Source organism: Notamacropus eugenii, chromosome 1 (genome assembly GCF_028372415.1).
Source record: "Notamacropus eugenii isolate mMacEug1 chromosome 1, mMacEug1.pri_v2, whole genome shotgun sequence".
NCBI classification, from domain to species: Eukaryota; Metazoa; Chordata; class Mammalia; order Diprotodontia; family Macropodidae; genus Notamacropus; species Notamacropus eugenii.
The window spans coordinates 581,317,940-581,340,747 of record NC_092872.1 but is presented as its reverse complement, the minus strand read 5'-3'; the positions used below and the strand labels follow the sequence as shown (position 1 = coordinate 581,340,747).

Here is a 22,808-nt window from a genome sequence, read left to right as displayed (position 1 = left end):
GATACTCTACAAATTCTACTGGAGACTTTGTTAATTGCTCAAGTCCTTTGGTTTCCACAAAAGAAGACATTTCAAAACTTTTGTTTCTTTCTGCATTGAGGGAAAAAAGAACAGAAAAAGATAAGTGAACACAAGTCAAAGGAATAATTTAAATTTCCTGCATAAATAAAACTGATAGGAAACATGATGTAACTTTAAGAGAAATTATTTCCCAGTATAATTTTCATATTTATTTGTGTTTTTCAAAGAAGTATTTATTCATAATTAAGGTATTCAAAACTAAGGTATTGTCTGCTATAATATCCTTTTCAATGATACTTTAATCATAGGCCTTTGAGGTATCTAATGGTATTAAAGAAGTTAAAGAGATTTTAATACTTAGCAGTTGGTGAAGACTGCTAATCAAATGTGTGTGTGTGTGTGTGTGTGTGTGTGTGGGTACGTGCGCATGCATGCACGTGGCGCGGTTTTTGCTCTGACTTACAACTTTGAGGCGAGAAGTCATTATATCACAATATATTCAAAAAATACTTGCTGATTTTTACATAATGGTCCATCTGTGGCTATTGTTAGGCTAATTTAAGGTCCAATGTAAATACAAATTGTCAGAATCAATTTCTGTCTAATGATTGTTTCAAAGGAACTCTATTTTTAAAAATGCCCTCCTTTCTTACACACAGGTAAAATTATTTCTAAGTAGAGTCTCTGTCGAAACAATTCAGATATTTGAGAGAAAAAGGAAACAGAGGAACATGCATCCAGACGTCCCAACCTGCTTCTCCCTCCTTCCTCCTCCAAAAGAAGTTCCTCCAAAATTCATAAGTTATATGTAATTCTCACACAGATGGCCCTTGCTCTCCCTTTGCTTCTCCAGAATCTCATCACTGAACTCATCTGCCCCTCTTTTCTCTTCTTGGACATCCTTGTCCAGTCTGTCAGCTTCAGTTGTTCCTTATTTTGTTCTCTCTTAGATCAATGTCTCTCTTAGTGGAGAAAAATCAACCTAGAATTCCCCCCTTAAACTAGGGTTGACTGAGCCATCCTACCACTTTCTCTTCAATTTACCCTCATTTTTTCCCTTCTTCCATTCTACTTCCTACAATTGCTTTTCTCTTTAATTGCTTTGATCAGACAGCTCCTCTTTACAAATGTTCCTAACTACACCTTGAATCAAAAGAAAATTAAACCTTCTTTTAGACGCTGGCAAGATGAATCTATAGCTTGATTAAAATGACCAGATTTCTCATTAGCTAACATGGGGCAGGGGGCAGGAAGAGTTGGACACAACTAGTCCCTTGATAAGTCACTTTCCCCACGCCACCTCCCCACACATATCAGCTCCTAGGCATTATCTTAGCTCTAACTTAAACATAAATGCTACTTTTTCCTGAGCTAACTCCAGTGTTTCTAGGAACAATATTTAAAAAAACAATCTAAGTACTATGATTCAGCTTATGAAGCCCTATTAGTTGTTTAATCATTCAGTTGTGTCCAATTCTTCATGACTCTATGGGCCATACTATCCATGGGATTTTTTTGGCAAAGATGCTGAAATGGTTTGCCATTTCCTTCTCCACTGGATTAAGGCAACTTAAGTGACTTGTGCAGGGTCACACAGCTAGTAAGTGTCTGAGACTGGATTTGAACTCCCAACTCCAGGTCCGGCACTCTATCCACTGAACCACCTAGCTGCATCCTAAAGCCCTCTGTGCATCAGCTTAATTTTAAAATGGGAATTCATAAAGTAAAACACATTTTACAGTCTGTCCATATGGGAGACACAGGGAAGGACCTTTCCTCTCTAACATATTTCCTAGGACGACTGTCTATCTAGTATAGTTTGTTAAATAAAAACACAATCTGGGCTGAGACATGACATTTGGTTGCCTGATGTCATTTATATGGCATGTCAGACTTTCCCAAGTTAGACAAATTACTTGAATTTATTCACACTTTTAACCTTTGTTTCCCTACTGGGCTTCCCAACAATGTTACCAAAGAAAACATTGTAAAGGAGGAGAACTGATATGAGGAATAAGACCAAGAGATATACCTCATGTCATGGACAATGGAAACAACCTAATAGTTTGATAGTTACAAATCAGCCTATTAGTAATGGCATATCAAAGCATTTAATTAGCTTTTACTACCTTAGTATGAGTCAGAATAACTTCTTTCTGCACCTGCCCCAATATAATGCAGACTCCAAGATTAATTATCTGAAGAATGACCTTCAATTAAAAGTCTAGCATTCTGGAGTGCATTGTTCTTCTCAAAGTGACAAATCAATACAAAAAAGCACAAGGAGAGCTATATTGGTAGGCATTTGGCAACTGTCACCTACATTTGTTTCCAGGCTCTGACAGAGCTAAAAGCATATTTAGCTTCCTTTTGAAGAGCTTTCAATTGATGAATGAGCTTATCTCCTATAAATGCTAATGAAATACGCACAAGCACAAAGGTAACTCCTCTAGGAGTTTTCATATGGAATATACAATGCTTGTATCAAGACACATTTCTGAATAAATTATTGAAAATATAAAAAAAATTTACTAATGTATTGATTTGCAAGTTATTTTATTTAGTGTAGAGGTATAGAAAATGAACCATTAGACTAATATAATTTTAGCAATTTAGCAATATAATTGAGGTAATGACTTATAGTGTAACTTTTGGCACCCTAGCATTTTTTATTAATGTCAGGACATGAAAGAAGATAGGGTAATGGAGCTGTGGAGAGAAAGCAGTAGTTTCCATCAATAAATAACCTTGTGTAGTGCACCACCCCTGTCCCATTGCTGGACTTTCTTTAGCCAGCAAATAACAGTCAAGTTGAGCAAAGTTTGTCTGGCAAGCATCAGAGACCGATTGTTGTCATTGTTTGTACAGAGACTGATAGTGTTAGAGGAAGGAGTAGAAAGAGAGGTAGGACTTCATCACAGGAGTACAGCACACCTTTCAGGTTCAAGTGTTCTTGGGTGACTGCTTATGTAGCTATTTCTTAGCTGGGGAGTTTGAGGTATTTTTGTACCAAGGCCTAGTACGTGAAGCATGAGGCACAGAGAAAATCAGTGGGCTGTATTGGTGATAAATTTCTGCCATATGTTTTTAGTGTTTTAGTTTTTAGTTTTAGTTTTGGTTTAGTCACAGGACTCCCTCTTTACTGATACAATGTCTATTAGGGATAGGAGACTCTGAAAGTCAGAGAAACTGTGGGAAAAACACATTTTGGTACTACATTTATCTTACATTTTGGCCAAATGAAAAAGAGAACCTGACAAAAATGGCTTCTTCATTTCTGAAAGGAAAGATGGCATTTTCATGCTCAGAAAGGTTATTGCTAAATCTATAACTAGTCAATACACTTGTTTTTTCCAGAACATAACAAGCTATGAAGATTGATGGCAGAGTCTCTTAAATGTGCAAAAAGTTGGCATGACTAAATGAGAGCTTGTACAAATTACAAATTACATGACTTTCGATATGGAAGAACAAATTACCTTTCAGGGACTATGTTAGCAACTTTCTGCCCAGTGCATTAGATAGCTCATACATTGATTCCCTCTAAGTTGTTAGGGCAAGAGAGGACACCAAATTAATCAAATATTTTTCAGTACAGTTTTTCAGGTTGATAAGTGTTCTTGTTGAATAGCACTGACTGTATGTATTGCTAATGATATCTCTGTTCCTTGCATTTTATTCAGGACTAGCCACATTCTCATTCGTTATATCTCTAAACATCACCAAAATCAGGCAGTTAACTATGCTGAGTAGAACACATGCTGGTCCAGTTACCCAGTGTCTCAAGCATAATCATGACTGGTCACAATTGGGGCTTCGGTCTCTAAGAACAAACAATCAATCAAAAAACTTACTTTTTGATGTCTCAAATGACTCAAATTTCACTGGTTGTATATAGTTTACCAGGTTGGACATCTCTTCTGTGGCCATAGCTTCACTACCAGCAGTGCCCTGGAGCAAGGAATAAAATAAGGATTCAAGTTTGGGAGTTTTATATACAAGAGAACAGTTTTTACAAATTTATGGGTCGTTTACTTCTGCTAGCTGAAAAACGGTGCCTCCTTTACTATGTATTAGTTATCACTGAGAAATATCCTGAAGAAGTGAGAAACAGAAAGATATCATCTTTAAAGTAAGATTAGAAATTTAATAGCACAATACTATCTATCCTAGACTGGCAGATCTCAGTAGACATATTTGATATTATCCTTTAATTTTGGGTGAGGAGCAGGAAAAATACTTCCTTTTGAGGAATCCAGTTCACATTCTCCAGCTTAAAAGATAAGTGGGCAACATCCCAACACAAATTATTGTTTCTCACACAGGGATTCTTGACCGTGTGTGTGTGTGTGTGTGTGTGTGTGTGTGTTGGCTCCCCTTGGAACTCAGAATTACATGTATAGATATGCAAAATAAATTGTATAGTACTATGAGGAAAAACAATTATATTGAAATATAACTAAACACCTTGTTTCTAACTGTTAAAGCACTTTCTATGTTACAGGCCACCTATAACCATCGGCCACCTATCACCACTTATTGCTGATAAGTGAGAAGCTTGTACCATTTTATCTGACACTATCCCTTCGTTTTCTTTTCTGTTTTCCATCAAAATACAAAGATACAAATTAGTTAAGGCACATTAGAAATCAAAAGGGTAGGATAACTCGAAGAATTAGTTGTTAGAGGACATTGAGTCTAATGAAAAAACATTACACAGATGTCTGGTCTTTTTTCCCTCTAAAGGAATAAAACAGAGATTGTGGGAATTTGGAGCATTTAAAAAAGTAATCCCTGGACTATTTCCTTTACAAAACTCTCACAAATTTCAAAACTCCAAATTGTATTACCCTGTTAGTTTTTTATTAATTTATTAGTTTTTACTAAAATAGACTGTAAACATGATTTATTATTATTATTTGATTCTGGGTCTTTGTGAATTGATCCTCATTCTGTAGACCTTCTGAATGACAGGGGCCCCTTTTACATATCTCTCTATTAAATCTGCAATTAAATAATACAAGTGATGCTCAAACTTCTTTTAAAAAATAGACTTGCTATTTTTACTCTGGGGCCTCATATCCTAGTTGGCTTTTTATGCCTTGGGTTTTCTCAGACTCCTCACAATTTTAGAGAATTCTAGAGATGCCTGGCACCTTACAGGCCATCTGTTTTATATCCCTGGAAAATGAATACAGCCTCTATATAACACTGATGCCATAGTATATTGCCTCAAATGCATTAACACCTGATTTCTTTGAGCAACTTTCAATTTATATGGGATGAGGTTGGATTTGTCAACTGGGAGACTTGGTTTTCTAATCTGTTTTCCAAGGAACAATACTAAATGACTCTACAAGTTGTTGCAAGGCAGTTATAGACCTCAAAACAACTATTTGCCTGGGTTATGGGCTCAAAGATTTATAACCTGGAAGGATCAGAGAGATCATCTAGTCCAGTGCTCTCGTTGGCGTTTGAAAGATTAAGTGACTTGATCAGTGTCACATAGGTAATAAGTGTCAGAAGCAGAATCTGAGGCCAGTTCTTTCTGACTCCAAGAATAGCGCTCCATTCATTCTACCATACAGGCTTTTACAATGCCCACACATTACTTTATAACATGGATTTCAAACAAAACTATAGTGATTTTCAAAAAAGAATGTGTCATTTCTTACCACTAGATGGCAGAAGATGATTTAGGAATGAAGATGTGGGCAATGCCCTAGCATCATCTCCAGTTACAGTATAACATGCTCATGGCAGGCCCAAACTAGATCTGCTTACCTCATCCATTGAAGACTTTTTACAGTCATCATCGTCGTCATCATCATCATCACTCTCTATATCTGCTTCTCCTGTAATATATTAATTACAGAACAACAAATTACACTTTAAAAACATTCAAGATCACATGTATACTGCAACAGGATTGATTTTGTTTTCCATATTTCATAATTCATTACAGAGCTACAAGGATATATCTCTGACCAAAGACACCCTTTCAAAAAGGTTTAGTTATGGACAACATTTTGGCCATTTGCAACATATTATTTTTCTAAATGTTAGAATGAATTTTGTGAATTTTAAAAGCTAATTATAATTATTTTCTATTTTACTAGCAAACCAGCTATCAGAAGATGAATATTAAGGATATGGATGGCACAGTTCTGCAAAAATAGTGTAAGGAATCCCAAAGCTCAGAATAAGCTGAGACTCACAAGGGAAGCTAAGGAACACAAAGTTTGATTTCTTTTTTAAAGGCTATATTGTAAGGGGGAAAAAGTATCAAAGAAGGGATAGGACCCTTATTGGTCCTAAATGACAACAGAGAGAAAACATAGCTGCTCATTTCTTATTTTGTTTTTGTTTTCTCTTCAAAACATATCCACCTTTGCCTAGAAATGACAGAAAAAAAATTATTTGTGTGGAGTTGAAATCCAAGATAAGTAGGAGACAGTAAGAGATCCCTAAGTGTCTTGGTAGTCCATGGAGAAGACAGGGATAGATAACAGTTGTTCTGAAAAGTATCTGAGGGTTTTAAGCAGGCTGCAAAATCAATATGAGCTGGCACAGTGATGTGGGAGCCAAAATGGCTAATGCAATCTTGGGTTGCACTAAAATAGAGTCCAGGAATAGGGAAGTAATGGTCCTGTTATTTTCTGCTGTCATCAGATTTCATCTGCAGTATTTGTGTTCAGTTGTGGGCACCCCTGTTTAAGAATGACACTGATAAGCTGGAGAGTGTGCACTAGAGGTTAACCAGGATAGTGAAAGGCTTAGGGTTCATGGCATAAGAAGATCAGTTGAAAGACCTGAATACCCTAAGCCTGGTCTCACAAGGGAAAAGACTCAGTTGGGCTGTCACATAGAGAAGTGATTTGTTAGTGGACAGAATCAGGAACAATGGGAAGGAAGTGTAGAGTCAAAACGAGTCAAGATATCAGGAAAATCTTCCTGATAACTGGAGCTGTCCAAAAATAGAATGAGCTGCCTCAAGAGGTGGTGGATACTTGCTCTTGGAGGACCAGGCATACGCTAGACAACCTATTTGTCGGCTGTTATAATAAGGACTCCTTTCATGTTTGGGTTTGACTAGAATGCCTTTGAGGTCTATTCTTACTCTCCAATTTTGTAATTCCTAGATTCATTTTGTCATCTCGTGCAAGCTTAATTGAAATGCAGGACAAATAACATTTTAAGACAAATTCCTTTAAGAGACATGAGACAAAGACCCTAGGATACCATTCTATCAGTAGAGCAGGACTTTGAAGGAACTCATTTGATATAGGGAAGATTGAGATGATGGGAGAGTTTTCAGATTTAAACTAATTCTTGATAAATAAGTACCAGGCTCACACTGCTAAAGGTGAATGCTGGAAGTCTCATTTAATTTTGGTGCTTGGGGGCAAAAACCTAGTGGCCCTCATCTTAGTTAAAACTATGATATCTAAAATGTTTTATCCTGTGTATTTTTATCTGCTTAAATATATACTATGTGTGTTTAGGGGATACTAAAAAGACATGTATTTTTTAATCTTGATTTCCTACTCGAACATGAAAACAGCCAAAGTGTTATTAGAATTTATGTAAAGTGATGCAGACTCCTTGTGGGCGTTGACTACTTTTGGTTTTATCTTTGCATACCCATCACCAAGCATATAGCCTCAGATATAGCAGGTGTTTAATAACTCCTTATTGACTTAGATCAGAAACTTTTAAAGAAGGAAGAGCCAAGCTGATTTCCTTTCTTTTTTCTATTTTTTTTCTCCTCTCTTAGAAGGGGGCCTCAGAAGTTATTTGTTCCAATCCTCCCATTTTATCAGTCAAGAAAAGGAGACGTTAATTGGAAGGGGCTGTAATGTCCAATATGACTAGAACTGGGACATGTAGAACACTACAGTTCTGTCATTTTTATAAAAAATCTAAACTCAAGTCTATCATCACATAGTAAGATTCAGTCTTTTCATTTGGATGGGCCAACTTGCCTTGTAGATATCTAAAACAGTGCAGTTAGGAAGATAAAAAGGTAGGGCACTGTAACTTATCCAGACTCAATTTAAAAAATATTTAATTAATATATGCTAATTCAAATGCCCAGTCTTCTTCCAGGGAATTTTCAATTGTGCTGAAATAGTGATGACAAGATGATTCTTTAAGAGCTTCTATGGCCCTGGCTCTGGCTTTTAAAGAGTACTATTGGTCAGAAAATCAGCTTTTAGAACAAAAGCAGATAGAAAGAACCTAACCCTGCATGTATTATTTAATTGTATTACTGCTACCTTTCTGACAGTTAACTCAGTGCCATTGCATTAAATGCCCAATAGATGGGAGCAGAAACCAAATGATGGGAAGGCACGCATTGTTACTGTTCTGATTTCCCCTGTAAGAGCCAGCTCTTGCAGAAAAACAAATGGTGTCGCTGTCTCCTTTAACTCTGTAGCTATTACCTTTCCCAGAATAAATAATTACTGAATAGTGAGGCAGAGTGTTATAAAGGACAGAGGTCTGGTCTCAGAGACAGGATGATTTGTGTTCAAATCCACTAAGACATATGTGCAAGCCATTTAATCTCTGCCCCAGGCCACTCTCTAAATTACAGACAGGCTGCTACTCTGCATGGATGGAGGGGGCTTATGCTAGATTTTTCCATATGGGTGAAATCATAGTTTGTTACCACCTACAGATCTGTATTATGCATATATATATATATGCACATGCATGACTGGCATCATAACACATATGTATATAACGCATAAAGTATATCTGCATATATAACATATGTGCACACATCCATATAAACCACATGACTCTAGGTATATGTGTATATGCACACATATCTATATGCTGTATGTATGTATGTATACAATGCAGATATAGCAATGCATGATATACTTATATAATTATAATTATTTATAATATACATATACTGTATATATACATATACCTACCCATATTGTGTCTATATGTCATTTATGTGCATATATGTATCTATAATAAAATGCATGCGTGTGATAGAGCTATATACATTATATATAGGCATGTATATGTAGACATATACACACATATCTCAAAGTATACTGTATATAATGGAAAAGATTTATAGAATTAATAAAGTTATATAGCATATGCCCCAATAGTGATAACTATCACATACTTGTTTGCCAAATGAAAGTGTTATACCTAGGAACAAATGTTAATCTCCCATAAACTCCACAGAAGCAAGGAATGTGTCTTATCTAATATCTTTAGATAATTCTATATCTTTACCCCCTTTAACTGTACCTCTGCCCCTTTGGCCAACAGTCAGCTCTATGGTTGGTGCCATGTTAATGTCTGTTAAATTGTGGAATTTAGATATTTAACATTTACACATTAGTTTAAGTCAAGTAAGTACTTAAAATTTTTAGGACCCCCAATATTTAATATTAACTGACCTGATTAATTTTTAATTAAATTAAGAAAATTAAGAAAAACCCATAGAAGGGCTTTAGGAAAAGATGATTATTCACCCATATTAACGAACAATAATCTTGGGCTCATATATTGGAGGCAGAACTTGCTCATCCCATAGGAGCAATAGATGTGAAATAGGAATCATTGTTTTTCTGGTTGCAGCCCTGGAAGAAGGCTAAAATACAGTTCAGAATTAAAATGAGGGCCACATGGGGGACTCTAATCTTGTAGTAGAAAACCACAGGACCTGCGATCTGAGGATTCAGATATCATGTCTGTGGCCTACTATAGACGTGCCCATAATATGAGCGAGTCACCTTCACCTCTCTTGGCCTTAGTATCTTTAATTATAAAATGAAAGGTTTGTACCGGATGTTCTGTCCCTGTAGACCTCTAAATCCTTTGATCTCAATTATTTAAGAAACCCCTGACACTGTCCCATACACTCCCACTCTTCCCTTCCTCTTCCCTGTCATGCATAAAGTTTTAAGGGTGAGACAAAGACGTTGTGGGATGTTGAAGGCCAGGGCATCGCAGTCAAAACTTACAGGACCTGCCAAGCTGGAAACTACAAACGTAGCCGTTTGTAGCCAAATGTAGCCGTTTGTAGTCAAATGTAGCCATTTGTAGCCAAATGTAGCAATTCAGTTGTGAAGCTAGCCTAGCTAATGCTTCATCCACAGATGATCCTTTTTTTTTTTTTTTCTAAACATAAAAACTCTCAAAGAATTACTCTCCCAAATCAGCACACTCACAATCTTCTTTGATCAAATGATTACCTTCTATCAGGGCAATCACAGAGCTTTGAAGTGCTGGGGTAAATATGATATTTCCCAAAGATAGTCCTTTGTCAGGGGGAATAAGGTCTGTAGTAAAACCAAGGAATCAACCCCATTTCAGACTTTACAAATTATGTGTGCTTCTAGTTAAGATAAAATCCGCCATCTAAAGGCCAAATTAGTAAGCAATGTTCTTGTTTATGGGCCTACCTCCATATTCAAAAGTCCAAAAATTTCCATGGATTGTGGAGGGGACTGTTACACAACCAGCTAGGGGCTGGTTTACGAAATCTACCGAATTACTAACAGACTGCTGCTCTTTCTCTGGATTAAGCAATAATGTTCACTGCCTGTGAAATTCATTATTTATCTTATGCATTCATTTATTAAGACCAAGGAAACCTAGTTAATGGTGGGAGAGGCAGATGGTGAAAAATCTTCACCCACAGAAACATGAAGCATTGGTTGTTTTAGCTGTTGTCTTTCACAGGGTAAGCTCTTCCTAGGAGGAAATCTGCAGCCTGTAACAACCATTCACTCCCAAACACTTAAAGAGAGACCTCACAGAGAACAAACAACAAACATTTCCTCCCCCCCAAAACCCACATTTGAGTATCTTTGGTGAGAGTGGAGGAAATATATAATAAAAGGGTTAAAGGAAAGCTGACAACAAATATTCTAACATTTGGTGACAAGCATTTTATTAATAAGAATGATAGAAACCAAAATGACCAAATGGGACCTAAAACAGAAAAACTAAAAGAGTGGACATCTAAAATAAACGTTATTTAAAAAAATCTTCAAAATATTCTAGATACCCATTAAGCCCAACAAAATACCCTTTGTGAGTTCCTTTTCAGATGGCTACTAATTTTACTTTGATAGCAAGGGCTCATGTACTACCAGTCAGTCCAGATGATACCCAGCCCAAGGGAACCAGGTCACCATTTTCTCTTCTTTCCCTTTGAGCCAACAAAATTTACTACAAGAGCCAATGGTTTGGCATAGGGCTCTAAATTTAAGAATTAATGTTGTAAATCATGGTCTAATAGCCTTAGGAGATAATTCATTTAGCTTCTCTACTTTTTCACTTTGGAAAAACTGTAAAATGCAAATAAGATTCAAGTCACCTTCTAGAGATAATGATTATACTCTGGGTCCAACATTCTCATTACTATTTAGGTAATTGCTGCTCTAAAGGAGCCTGAAATTCAGCAATTACATTAAAGATCAATTGTTTTTTTTTGAAATGTCTAAAAGTGAATATTAATGTTCATTGTATGCTCATGTTAAAGGAGGGTGTGGAGGGTGCAGGGATCTTCATATATGTATATATATATGTATATGTACATACACACACACATATATATATATATATCTGCATATATGTAAGGGGCAGCAATTCCTTGCCCATACATAGGGGCAGGCATTGCTATTCATCAGTGAGTAGAGAGTCCCATACATACAAACACATTCAAATCTGTACATGAAGGCATGAACAGGAATTATTGCTAATGATTTGAAATTAGAAAACTTTTTTGAGATGTGTGTTTATAAGTATCATGTAATGGTTTCCCTTTATTAGGCAGCATGGTAAAAAAGTGCACTTGGCTGAAAGTCAGAAAGTATTAGTCCTTGTTCTGCAACTAAATGGGTGTACGGCCTTCTGCAAGGAGATAGCTTCCTTGAACACAAGGGCTGTTTAATTTTGTATTTTTCTTCCTCAGCGCCTGACACATAATAGGCACTGAATAAATGAGTATTGATTGACAGATGAAGCTACTTAACCTCCCTGGGTCTCTGTTCACCTACCAAAAAAAATGAGTTCTGTGTGAGATGATTCCCTTAAGTGCCTTCTAGCTGTAATATTCTATGACTCAGTGATTTACCTGCTCCAGGAGATGAAGGTTCAAACACACTGGATGAGTCACTGTAAGTATTGGATGCCTGCTCTGAGAGTTTCTTTTTGGCACTTCCTTCTGAAGACTTGTGTGATTTCTTTTTGTTTTTCACCAAAATTTTATACATTAAGTCCATAGGGCTTGGAAGAGGAACTCCAGATTCAAGCTAATATTAAAAAAAGAGAGAGAGAGCACATTAACACACTCACACATGCACACAATCACCTTAGCATGCATGCTCCCCTCCACCAAATTGCCAAGCAATATCACAGGATTTAACAGTAGTAACTGAAAAAGAGATAAAAAAATAGTTAGATTGCTCTGTGCATCCCCAAAGTACTGCCAATTGTCAACTGCCATCTTCATCTGAAGGGAAGTCTACTTTTATCATTTTCTTACAATTACTTTACCAAATTTGGTAAAGGAAGCCTGAGCAAATGTGAATTGATGAAAAATTGTTAGAATGAAGCTGTTATCATCTAGACACCACCAGGAAAGGAAGGATGTTAGTTATCGGGGGCTACATAATAACAGTGGTCAGATGGGTTGGTAAAATGATGAATGAAGGTCAAGGAATAACCTCTCAGAACTGTTACAATAGGATGATTAGCATTCTAAACTGGAGAGTCCTGATATAGGGCTCAATAAAAGTAAGTGAATGGATTCCATAACCTCAGACTATCTTCTAACTCTGAAATGAAGACTAGCATTTCTAAGGAAGGTCATTTTATTTCTCATCTTGAAAGTTAACATTTCATATGCTTAGCATGATACCTGACACATTGCAAGGCTAGGATATCCAAAAAGGACTAGATCAGTGATTTCACTATTATGATGAATTCCTAGGTAAAGAAACTTACTAACAAAGGTAGGAACCCTTGCAACTTATTTTACAGTTGCCTAAGACACTAGGAGGTGGACTTGTGAAGTCATAGAGACCAGAATGTTTCAGTAACAGGACTGAAAACAGGCTTTGGGGCTAGCTCCCTAGTCATTATGACATGCTGCCTCTTACATAGTAAATAACTGACAAATTTTCATTCATTCATTCATTCATTCTAATGGGAAAACCAGTTTAGCTTGATAAAATTGATGTGACATGAGCTATTAGCCACCAGTAGCAAGAATCAACTGTGTCAAGATACGCTGTTTAAACAAATGCCATTCCTTCAGATCTCATTGAGGACAGTGGGCTGATACAAAGTCATTCTTAAAATATTCATATACTGGGAGAAGAAGAAATGGGGTAATGAAACTTAGGACATCTTTCAGTTACTTTCCTTCTTTTTATGGTTGGAGGGGAGAGATCATTTTTATTCTTTACTGATGCTACTATAGCATTGTGCAACTCAGCATGTTGCCATAGATGATGGAGATGTGTAGAGGAGACAACACATGCACAGGGACTCTATCATCTGCACCCTTTAGAGCAAGTATACAGTTCTCAAGAGGATCTGGTCATTTTCATTTGAAGAGTCTTCTTTGGGTTGTTATGTTGGTTGCTTCTGTGTGCTAAGCAATTCTTCAGTCTAACCAAAAACAAGTCTAGCTGTTACAGAGAATATGGGAAAATAGAAAAGGAAAATTTTTTTTTCCTACCCTCCCAGGAGGGTTACAGAAGGAAGAATCAAAATAACAAAACATACATTTCTCAAGTCCCTTCTTCCCTCTCCCAAGCCAAAATAGGAGGTTTCTACATCTCAACAGAGAAATATCAAACTGACTTACTGGGTATTTTTCTAATGGCTCCATAAGCAGTGCATCTCCAAATATTAGTCTGCAATATTCTGCCATCTTGGCTTGCTGTTTAGGACTAAAAAAAGAGAGTGACAAGGAGAAAGAGAGGAAAAAAGAATGATATTTATTTCAGTTGTTGTCTGCATATGAAGAAACCTCATATATTTTACCATATGAAGAAGTCATTTCTTCATCACATTCTAGGTCTTTCTATTCATCTAAATTTGTGCTATTATTATATTGATATATTTTATATATATATACAAAATAGGTAAGGGCTCGCAGAATGCAAGTGATACATAAAGGTATGAATGGTGACTTGACACCACAGAAGGGTTTCATATACACAGTAATGGAATAGACAGTTGCTTCAATGGAGAATTTTAAAGTCTAAAGGAAAGCTTCTCTTTCCTCATACAAATCTTCTTTATTCAGTAGAATATAAAATCCTTGAGGGCAGAAAGTAGATTTCCCTTTTGCCTTTGTTTCCTAAGCACCTGGGACAGTGCCTTGCCTAGCAGTTAATTAGTGCACACTCCTTAGATGTGTTACATTTGTCTGCTTGACCTGCCTCACATTCCAACCATAGTGATGGCTTTCTTTTTTTTTCTTCTTCACGTAACAGTATTTTATTTTCCCCCCAATTACATGTAGAGATACTTTTCAACATTCATTTTTACAAGATTTTGAGTTTCAACTTTTTCTCCTTTCCTCCTTCTCTTCTTACCTCCCCAAAATGGCATGCAATATGATATAGATTATACATGTATAGTCATGTTAAACATATTTCCACATTAGTCATGTTGTGAAAGAATAATCAGAACCAAAGGGGAAAATCATGAGATAAAGAGTAAAAATAGTATGCTTCAATCCTCATTCAGACTCCATAGTTCTTTCTCTGGATGTGGAAAGCATTTTCCATCATGAATCTTTTTGAATTGTCATTGTATTGCTGAGAATAGCTAAGTCTGTCATAGTTGATCATCACACAATGTTGCTGTTACTGTGGACAATGTTCTCCTGATTCTGCTCACCTCACTCAGCATCAGTTCTTCTAAGTCTCTCTTTCATGTAAAGTTTTTCTGAAATCTCCTGCTCATCATTTCTTATGGAAAAATAGTATTCCATTATACTTGTGTATCACAATTTGTTTATCCAATTCCCAATTGATGAGTATTCTCTCAATTTTCAGTTCTTTGCTACCATAAAAAGAGCTGTTCTAAAAATTTTTGTATATGTGGGTCTTTTCCCCCTTTTTATGATCTCTTTAGGATACAGACCTATTAGTGCTACTTCTGTATCAAAGGGTATGCACAGTTTTATAGTCCTTTGGGCAGAGTTCCAAATTGCCCTCCAGAATGGTTGGATCAGTTCACAGCTCCACCAATACATTGGTATTCCAATTTTCCCACATCTATTCCCAAATTTATCATTTTTATTTTCTGTCACATTAGCCAATCTGATAGGTATGAGATGGTACCTTAGAATTATTTTAATCTGAATTCCTTTAATCAATAGTGATTTAGAGCATTTTTTCATATGACTATAGATAGCTTTAATTACTTCATCTGAAAACTGCCTGTTCATATCCTTTGGCCATTTATCCTTTGACTCAATTCTCTCATATTTGAGAAATGAAAGTTTTATCGAAACATTTTCTGTAAAAATTGTTTCCCATCTTTCTGTTTTCCTTCTAGTCTTGGTCACACTGGTTTTGTTTGTGTGAAAACTTTTTAATCTAATGTAATCAAAAGTAACCATTTTGCTTTTCATAATGTCTTCTATCTCATTGGGTCATAAATTCTTTCCTTATCCATAGATGTGACAGCTAAGTGATGGCATACTTTAATGCACTGGGCATGAGTGACTAGTACATTAAACTATTAGGAATCTCTACACTCTTGGTATGACTTAGTTACCAGATACTTTTAAACCTGAAAGTTATGGAAGAACTTAGAGCTTGAAGGAACTTAAGAGGCCATTTGGTCCAACCCCTTCATATGACAGATGAAGAAACTGAGGCAGATAGAGATTAAATAACTTGCATGACACATGGTGTCATGCAGAATTTAAACCTAGTTCTTGCTGACACTAAGTTCAGCCCAAGGCATTATGCCACGCTAGGTGGAACAATGGATAGAGTATTAGTCCTAGAGTTGGGAAGATCTGAGTTCAAATCCAGACATACATTAGTTATGTGATCCAGGGCATGTCATTTAACTTGTCTGCCTTCATTTTTTCAACTGTAAAATGGGGATAATAATAGCACCTACATTGCAGAAATGTTTTGAAGATCTAATGAGACACTATTTTTACAGTACTCAGCACACCTGTCTGGCACAAAATTGGTGCTTAATAAATATGTGTTCCTTTGCCCCATGCTGCTTCAGAATAGGTGCATTTTAATAGGAAGAAATGAGAAAGAGCTAGGTCAAAAGTAGATAAAAATGAAAGCAGAAGGGTGTGGCTAGGTGGAATATTTGAGCAAAGTATGAGGGTATTGGATACACTGGGGTACTAGAGAAAAAGATACTCAAAGCTGAGTTAAAAGGACACTAAGGATAAAATTTACCTAATTATAAAATCAAGTCAAAAACTAACTAGGGTGACCAACAGTAGTAATACAGTCTGGTGGAATGTGCCAGATGTGCAGGTGAATTCTAGTTCTAGTTGCACCTTGCTGTGCTACCTTGGGTAAGCTTTTGAACCTCTTTGTGTGTCTACAGTGAAGAGGAGCAACAAAATTGGCACATCTCACCCTAACAAAAATACTGATCAAATAAGATGCTAGATTTGAAAATATTTGGAAAAGCTAAAAAAACTAAACAAATGCAAGATAGTAATTATATATTACATATAACAGTTCAATAATATTTCACATGCACAACATCCTAATACTTGAATGCAACCTACAAGAGAAAAAAGAAACAAATAAACCTGTAATCTTATATTTTCTTAATGTATTATAAAATGTTGAACATATATAACACAGTAATATACAAATGTCTTATGTCACAGGTTCTCTGATTTGGAAGATTCTAATTTTGTTTGTCCCTTAGTTTATCCAAACATTTTTCTAGTAATCATTTGTTCTTCCTGTAACACTTACACAGGTTGGCTTGTAGATAGAATAAAAATCTATTACATACTGATTTTTAAATATTGTAATTTGAATCTACTGCCAAATTGCACCAATACTAATTAATGTCAAAAACTTTGAAAGTGGTGAGTCACTCAACCATGAGATCTGAATTTAGAGAAGAGGCAGTATGAGATTGGCTAATATTACAGAAAAGGAAAATTATAAATTTTGGAATAGATGTTGAAATATCAGGACACTAATACATTGTTGGTGGAGTTGTGAACTGATTCAACCATTCTGGAGAGTAATTTGGAACTATGTCCAAGGACTATAAAACTGTACATACCCTTTGATCCAGCAGTAGCACTACTAGGTCTGTATCCCAAAGAGATCATAAAAGAAGGAAAAGGACCCATATATACAAAAATATTTAGAGCAGCTCTTTTTGTGGTAGCAAAGCACTGGAAATTGAGGGGATACCCATCAACTGGAGAACAGCTGAACAAATTATGGTGCATGAATGTAATGGAGTACTATTGTGCTATAAGAAATGATGAGCAAGTAAATTTTGGAAAAAACCTGGAAAAACTTACAGGAACTGATACTGATTGAAGACAGCAGGAGAACATTGTCCACAGTAACAGCAACAATGTGTGATGATCAACTCTGACAGACTTAGCTCTTCTCAGCAACACAATGACCTAAGACAATTCTAGAAGTCTCATGATGGAAAATGCTAACTACATTCAGAAAAAGAACTATGGATTCTGAACGAACAAAGATTGCTATTTTTGCTTTTTTGGTTGTTTTATCTTTCTTGTGAATTTTCTCTTTTGTTCTGATTCTTCTTTCATAACGTGGATAATGTGGAAATATATTTAATATGATTGTACATATATAACCTATATCAGATTGCTTGTTGTCTCAGGGAGAAGGGAAGGGAAGGAGGAAGGGAGAAAAATTTGGAACTCAAAATTTTATAAAAGTGAAAGCTGAAAACTATCTTTACATGTAATTGGGGAAAATACAATTATTGAGAAGAGGCAAGTATTCATCTTTTTGGCATTTGAATATTTAAACTCAGAAATCATAGAATCTCAGTGTTGGGAGCAACTTCAAAATTCATTCCAGCCAAACTTACATCTGAACAAGAATATTTTCTACAATGCAACAGGGAAGTGGATATTCAGTTTTTGCCATATTGTTAGGAAGATTTTCCTTATATCTAAGCCTAAATATGCCTCTCTGAAAATTACAATTCTTGTTTTAATTCTATCCTTTGGAGCCAAGCAAAATAAATGCAATCCCACTTTAGGAAATCTCCAGCCATGCTTCAATTCACTCCCTCCTCTCTGGCAGTCTCTTCCACAAGTTGGCCAACCACCTTGCTGCCAAGAACATACCCTTTCCTCCCCTCTCCCATCCTCTTCATTAGTTCCAGAACTAGGAACTATGATGAAATCAAGTCACTTATTGTTCCTAAATGGATTATATCTATCTTATTTCTCTATGGTCTCATTTACCATTCAGATCAAAATGCCTTTCTTGGGTCATCATTCACCTATATATCTAAGATTCCTCCATTAAAATGTAAGGTCAAAATGGGCAAATTACCTAGGTATAAAGAGAAATGTTACAAGAAAATTTGAATAACATGGAATGCATTGCTTACCAGACTTATTGATAGGCAAACAATTTGTGACTAAACAAGAGATAGAGAGCAGAGTATGGTGCAGAATGGATAATTTTGATTACATTAAATTAAAAAGGTTTTATACAAATAAAACATATGTAGACAAGATCAGAAGGAAAGCAGAACAATGTGGGAACATTGTCATAGATGGTTTCTCAGATATAGGTCTCATATCTCAAATATATAATGAACTTTGTAAATTCTATAAGGATATTAGTCATTACCTAATTTATGAATGGTTAAAGCATAAGAACAGGTAATTTTTCAGTGAATAAATCAAAGTAATTTATAGTCACATGAAAGATGCTCAAAATCATTATTGCTTAAAAAATTTAAATTAAAACAACCTTAAGATAGCATTTTATACCTATCAGATTGGCTAAACAATATTACAGGTGATCTTTAAAACCATGGTAGAGATTGTCAAGAAATACAGTATGAAGAGAGAAGATGGGACCAAACCAAAAATCTTGGTGAGTACTCACATTTATGTGGTAGAATAAGAGGGTGTGGTTCTAGGCAAGTAGATAGAAAAAGGGATAGTTACAGAGATATAAAAGAGGAACATGGAAGTGCAGTGTGATCCAAATGAAGAAAAAGAAAATATGTCAAGAAGTAATAGAAATAAAATACTAGTCATTCACTATGGACTCGTCATTTCTTTCTCTTGTCTGGCCATTCTTTGCTAGTCCATCCCTTTCCTACCCTGTACCTGGATAGTGCAGGTCCTTGACTCAAGAAAATATGAATTCAAATTCTGAGTCAGTCACTTACTATATGGTCTTTGGAAAGGCACTTAATCTGTTGGCCTCAGTTTCCTTAATTACAAAATGGGCAAACAACAGTACCTATGTTACAGGGTTATTCTGAGGCTCAAATGAGATGCTTCACGCATTGTAGGTGCTAAATAAATGTTCATTCCTTTTCCTGCTTGGCAACTCTATGGTTGTGAGAACTGACATGGAAAAAAAAAACAGCAAGAGTAGTGAACACCAAAGGAAAATCCACTCTCTGGACCTTGATGCTCATTTATTTAAAAAAAAAAAATCTCCTAAAGCTGGCAAGCTATGTTGTACAGTAGATGGTAAGCTGAATTTTGAGTCAGGAAGATGTGAGTTCATATCCTGACTCAAACACTTACTGCACGACCCAGGGAAAATCACTAGACCTCTGTCAGCTTCAGTTTCCTCACAAGATTGTTATTAGGATAAAATGAAATAACACATGTAAGCCTTTTTGCAGAACATTAAAGTTCTACATAAACGCTAGCTAAGATTCCGCTAAATGAAAGTGGGAGCAAGAGGTAAGAGCCCGAGGCCATACTTATAGTGCACTTTAGAGGTCAAGTAGTTCTTGTTCACCTCCAGCACAAGTGGTCATCTGTTGGAGAACTGATTCAGAAAAGCAGAGGCAGAATGAATAGTAGAAGTCGGGGGGAAAAAGAGGAAAAAGTACTCCAGCTGAAGATTACAGCTGCAGGAATAAGAGGCATTAAAATTGCAATGAGAAAGCTAAAAACCCTGAAGCATTAAGAGGATAAACACTCAGCTACCATGGAGATGAAACAAGGGGGAAGGAGGGAATTTGCAAATGCAGTATATTTTGAGCTTTGGGCCATGGAAGAAGACACATTAAAACACTTTGAATCTGGAACCTCTATTAACTGAGAAACATTCTCCATTTCTATAGAAATCCTTTTCTTAGGAAGTTAACTAGTGGGATGAGGTTTTCACAAAATCACGAGGCAGGAGGCAGGTAAGAGTTCAGCTAGTCCAATTAAAAGGCTATATAACGCTGAGTTCTGATGGCCAAATAACCCTAGTTTTTCTTACTCCTCAATCCTGGTATCTTTCCAACATGATATGTTGTTTTGGTGGCCTAGATTTTATTTTAAAACCATCAAAAATCTTTTGCCTAGATTATTTAATTAGATTACTAACTACAGCTGGGTGGTGCAGCAGATAGAGTACTAGGCCTGGATTCAGGAAGACCTGAGTTCAGATTGAGTCTCAGATACTCCCAAGCTGTGACAAGTCACTTAGCCTCTATCTGACTCAGTTTCCTTAATTGTAAAACAGAGATAATAATAACAACTACCGCCCAAGGCTGTTGAGAGGATCAAATGAGACACAGTGGTAAAGCATCAAGCACAGTGCCCAGAACATAGTAGGCACTTAATAAATCCATGCTCCCTTCCTTTTTCCTTCCCCTCATGACTACCTCTAGATTAAAATGTGAACTCCTTAGCCTGGTATTTTAATCCCTTCAAAGGGATTAATTAATTAATTAATCCCTTTTAGGTTCCTACCTACCTTTCTGGTCTTACTTCATATTATTCTCTTTCATTCATCCCATGTTCTAGCTACATTTTAACCATTTCCTGTTCATGGCATTTGATCTTTCTCCTTCCTGACTTTGCAAAAACAAAAGCGGAAAACTCCATGTCTCTTCCCTTAACTCAGGTGCCCCCTCTAAGAGGAGACCTTTCCTTGTCCTCCCTCCTCTCCCTCCCCAAGTAATTATCACTCTTTCTTTGAAATTACTTTGCATATACTTCATACTTATTTGCATAAATTTTATACCTCTTCTCATAGCATACATTTAACTTAATGGTGAAAATTATTTCATTATTATCTCTTTATTCACAGCACAAGCATCATGTCTTAGACTTATTAGGTACTTTTAAAATCTTTGTGAAATGAATTAGTGTATAGTTATACGATTTCCAATGCCCTAAAAGAAAAATGAAAAAAAAATAATGTGTTTCACAGATAACACACAAAAGGCACTGGAGGTTTTCAACTCCAGCCTTTGGCAGGTTCACTCTTGATCTGGTCAGACAGGCAGGCAGCTTCAGAGGGGTTAATAATCAGCTTTATTCTAGTCTAGTCTTCTCAAAGGGTTGTGGAAGAACCGCTCCTATAGCATTCCCTAATCACTCTTCTCCCAGGGGCTGGTGAGAAGGTGGGGGCAACTACTCCTAGTTTTGATGGGATCAACTGAGACAGGCACACTTGTGCACTCCCCTAAATTCCCTCAAGCCTCAATGGGGGCTACTTGAGGCACACACAGTTTCTCCTATGGGTTCCCTGTGGCCTTCCTCCCTCACTGACCAATGCCCACTTGCTTTTATAGGGCAACAGATGTAGAAGGCACCTTGCTAACATTAAGCTCACAGGTTAGCTTTAGCAATATCATCGTCCTGCAGAAGCATAGTGAATGTTACATTATGTCACCCCTTATCTCACAGCGCAGCCTCAGTAGAACTGTCTGTCAGTGATTTAAAGAACTACCATCTAGAATCCTTGAAACTATTCAGGGAGTTATTATCTAACACCTGGAGACTAGACATTGCCATGGTCATGGATCTTGAGAAACTAACTCTAACAAGGATAACAAAATCCTCTCTGCATACACGATGATTAAGATGTTTCCATAAAATTGGAAATATTTTAGCTGAGGCACATATATTTAGGGTACACCGGATCATAGATGTAGGGCTGAAAGAGGCCTCAGAAATTAGATAGTAAACCTTGTCATTTTAACAATAAATAACTAGTTTTTATTCAGCACTTTACTCTTTGCAAAGTACTTTGCCTAGTTTATCTAATTTTATCCTCACAACTGTGGGAGATAGGTTCTGTTATTATCCCCAATACACACATGAGGAAACTAAGGCACACAGAGGTTAAGGGATTTGTCCAGTTTCATACAGAGAGTAAATGTCTCAGGCAGGATTTGACCTCATGTTTTCTTGACTATTAAGTCCAACACTGTCCATTGTACTACACTTCCCCAAGCTCTCATTGGTAGAAGATAGCAGAGCTAGATTTGAACCCAGATCTCTGTTCTGAAACAAATTCACAAGTCTTCCTCTTTCACCATCCAGATTTTGAGTTGTTATTAAGACATTTGGCATTCTGCAGACTGACTTTTGCATGCTAAAGTTAGCACAATTCTTTCCCCATCTCCCTCTCTCAAAAAACTCCAAAGAAACAGAGCTATGGTGAATAAAATAGTTCAGTCTTTCAGGGGAGAATGAACTCTTATAAAAGTTCTATTTTTTCTTGTCTATAGTCCTTTAAAATAGGAAGCTTACTAAGCAGCTTGGATTTATGGTGCTAAGTCATCCAGAGTCTGGA

General features: G+C 36.4%; 1 protein-coding gene across 3 annotated transcripts in view; it reads right to left on the bottom strand.

The window, feature by feature from the left end:
- PLCB1 (phospholipase C beta 1) overlaps window positions 1-22,808 on the bottom strand; it is an 891,415-nt gene that overhangs the window by 166,878 nt on the left and 701,729 nt on the right. For all 3 annotated transcript variants that reach the window (XM_072634430.1, XM_072634433.1, XM_072634431.1), the window contains exons 13-17: window positions 13,883-13,967; window positions 12,143-12,320; window positions 5,806-5,876; window positions 3,876-3,972; window positions 6-90 (exon numbers count right to left, since the gene is read on the bottom strand). In XM_072634430.1, the coding sequence (XP_072490531.1) occupies window positions 6-90; window positions 3,876-3,972; window positions 5,806-5,876; window positions 12,143-12,320; window positions 13,883-13,967 (516 nt within the window). The remainder of the gene's footprint in view (window positions 1-5; window positions 91-3,875; window positions 3,973-5,805; window positions 5,877-12,142; window positions 12,321-13,882; window positions 13,968-22,808) is intronic.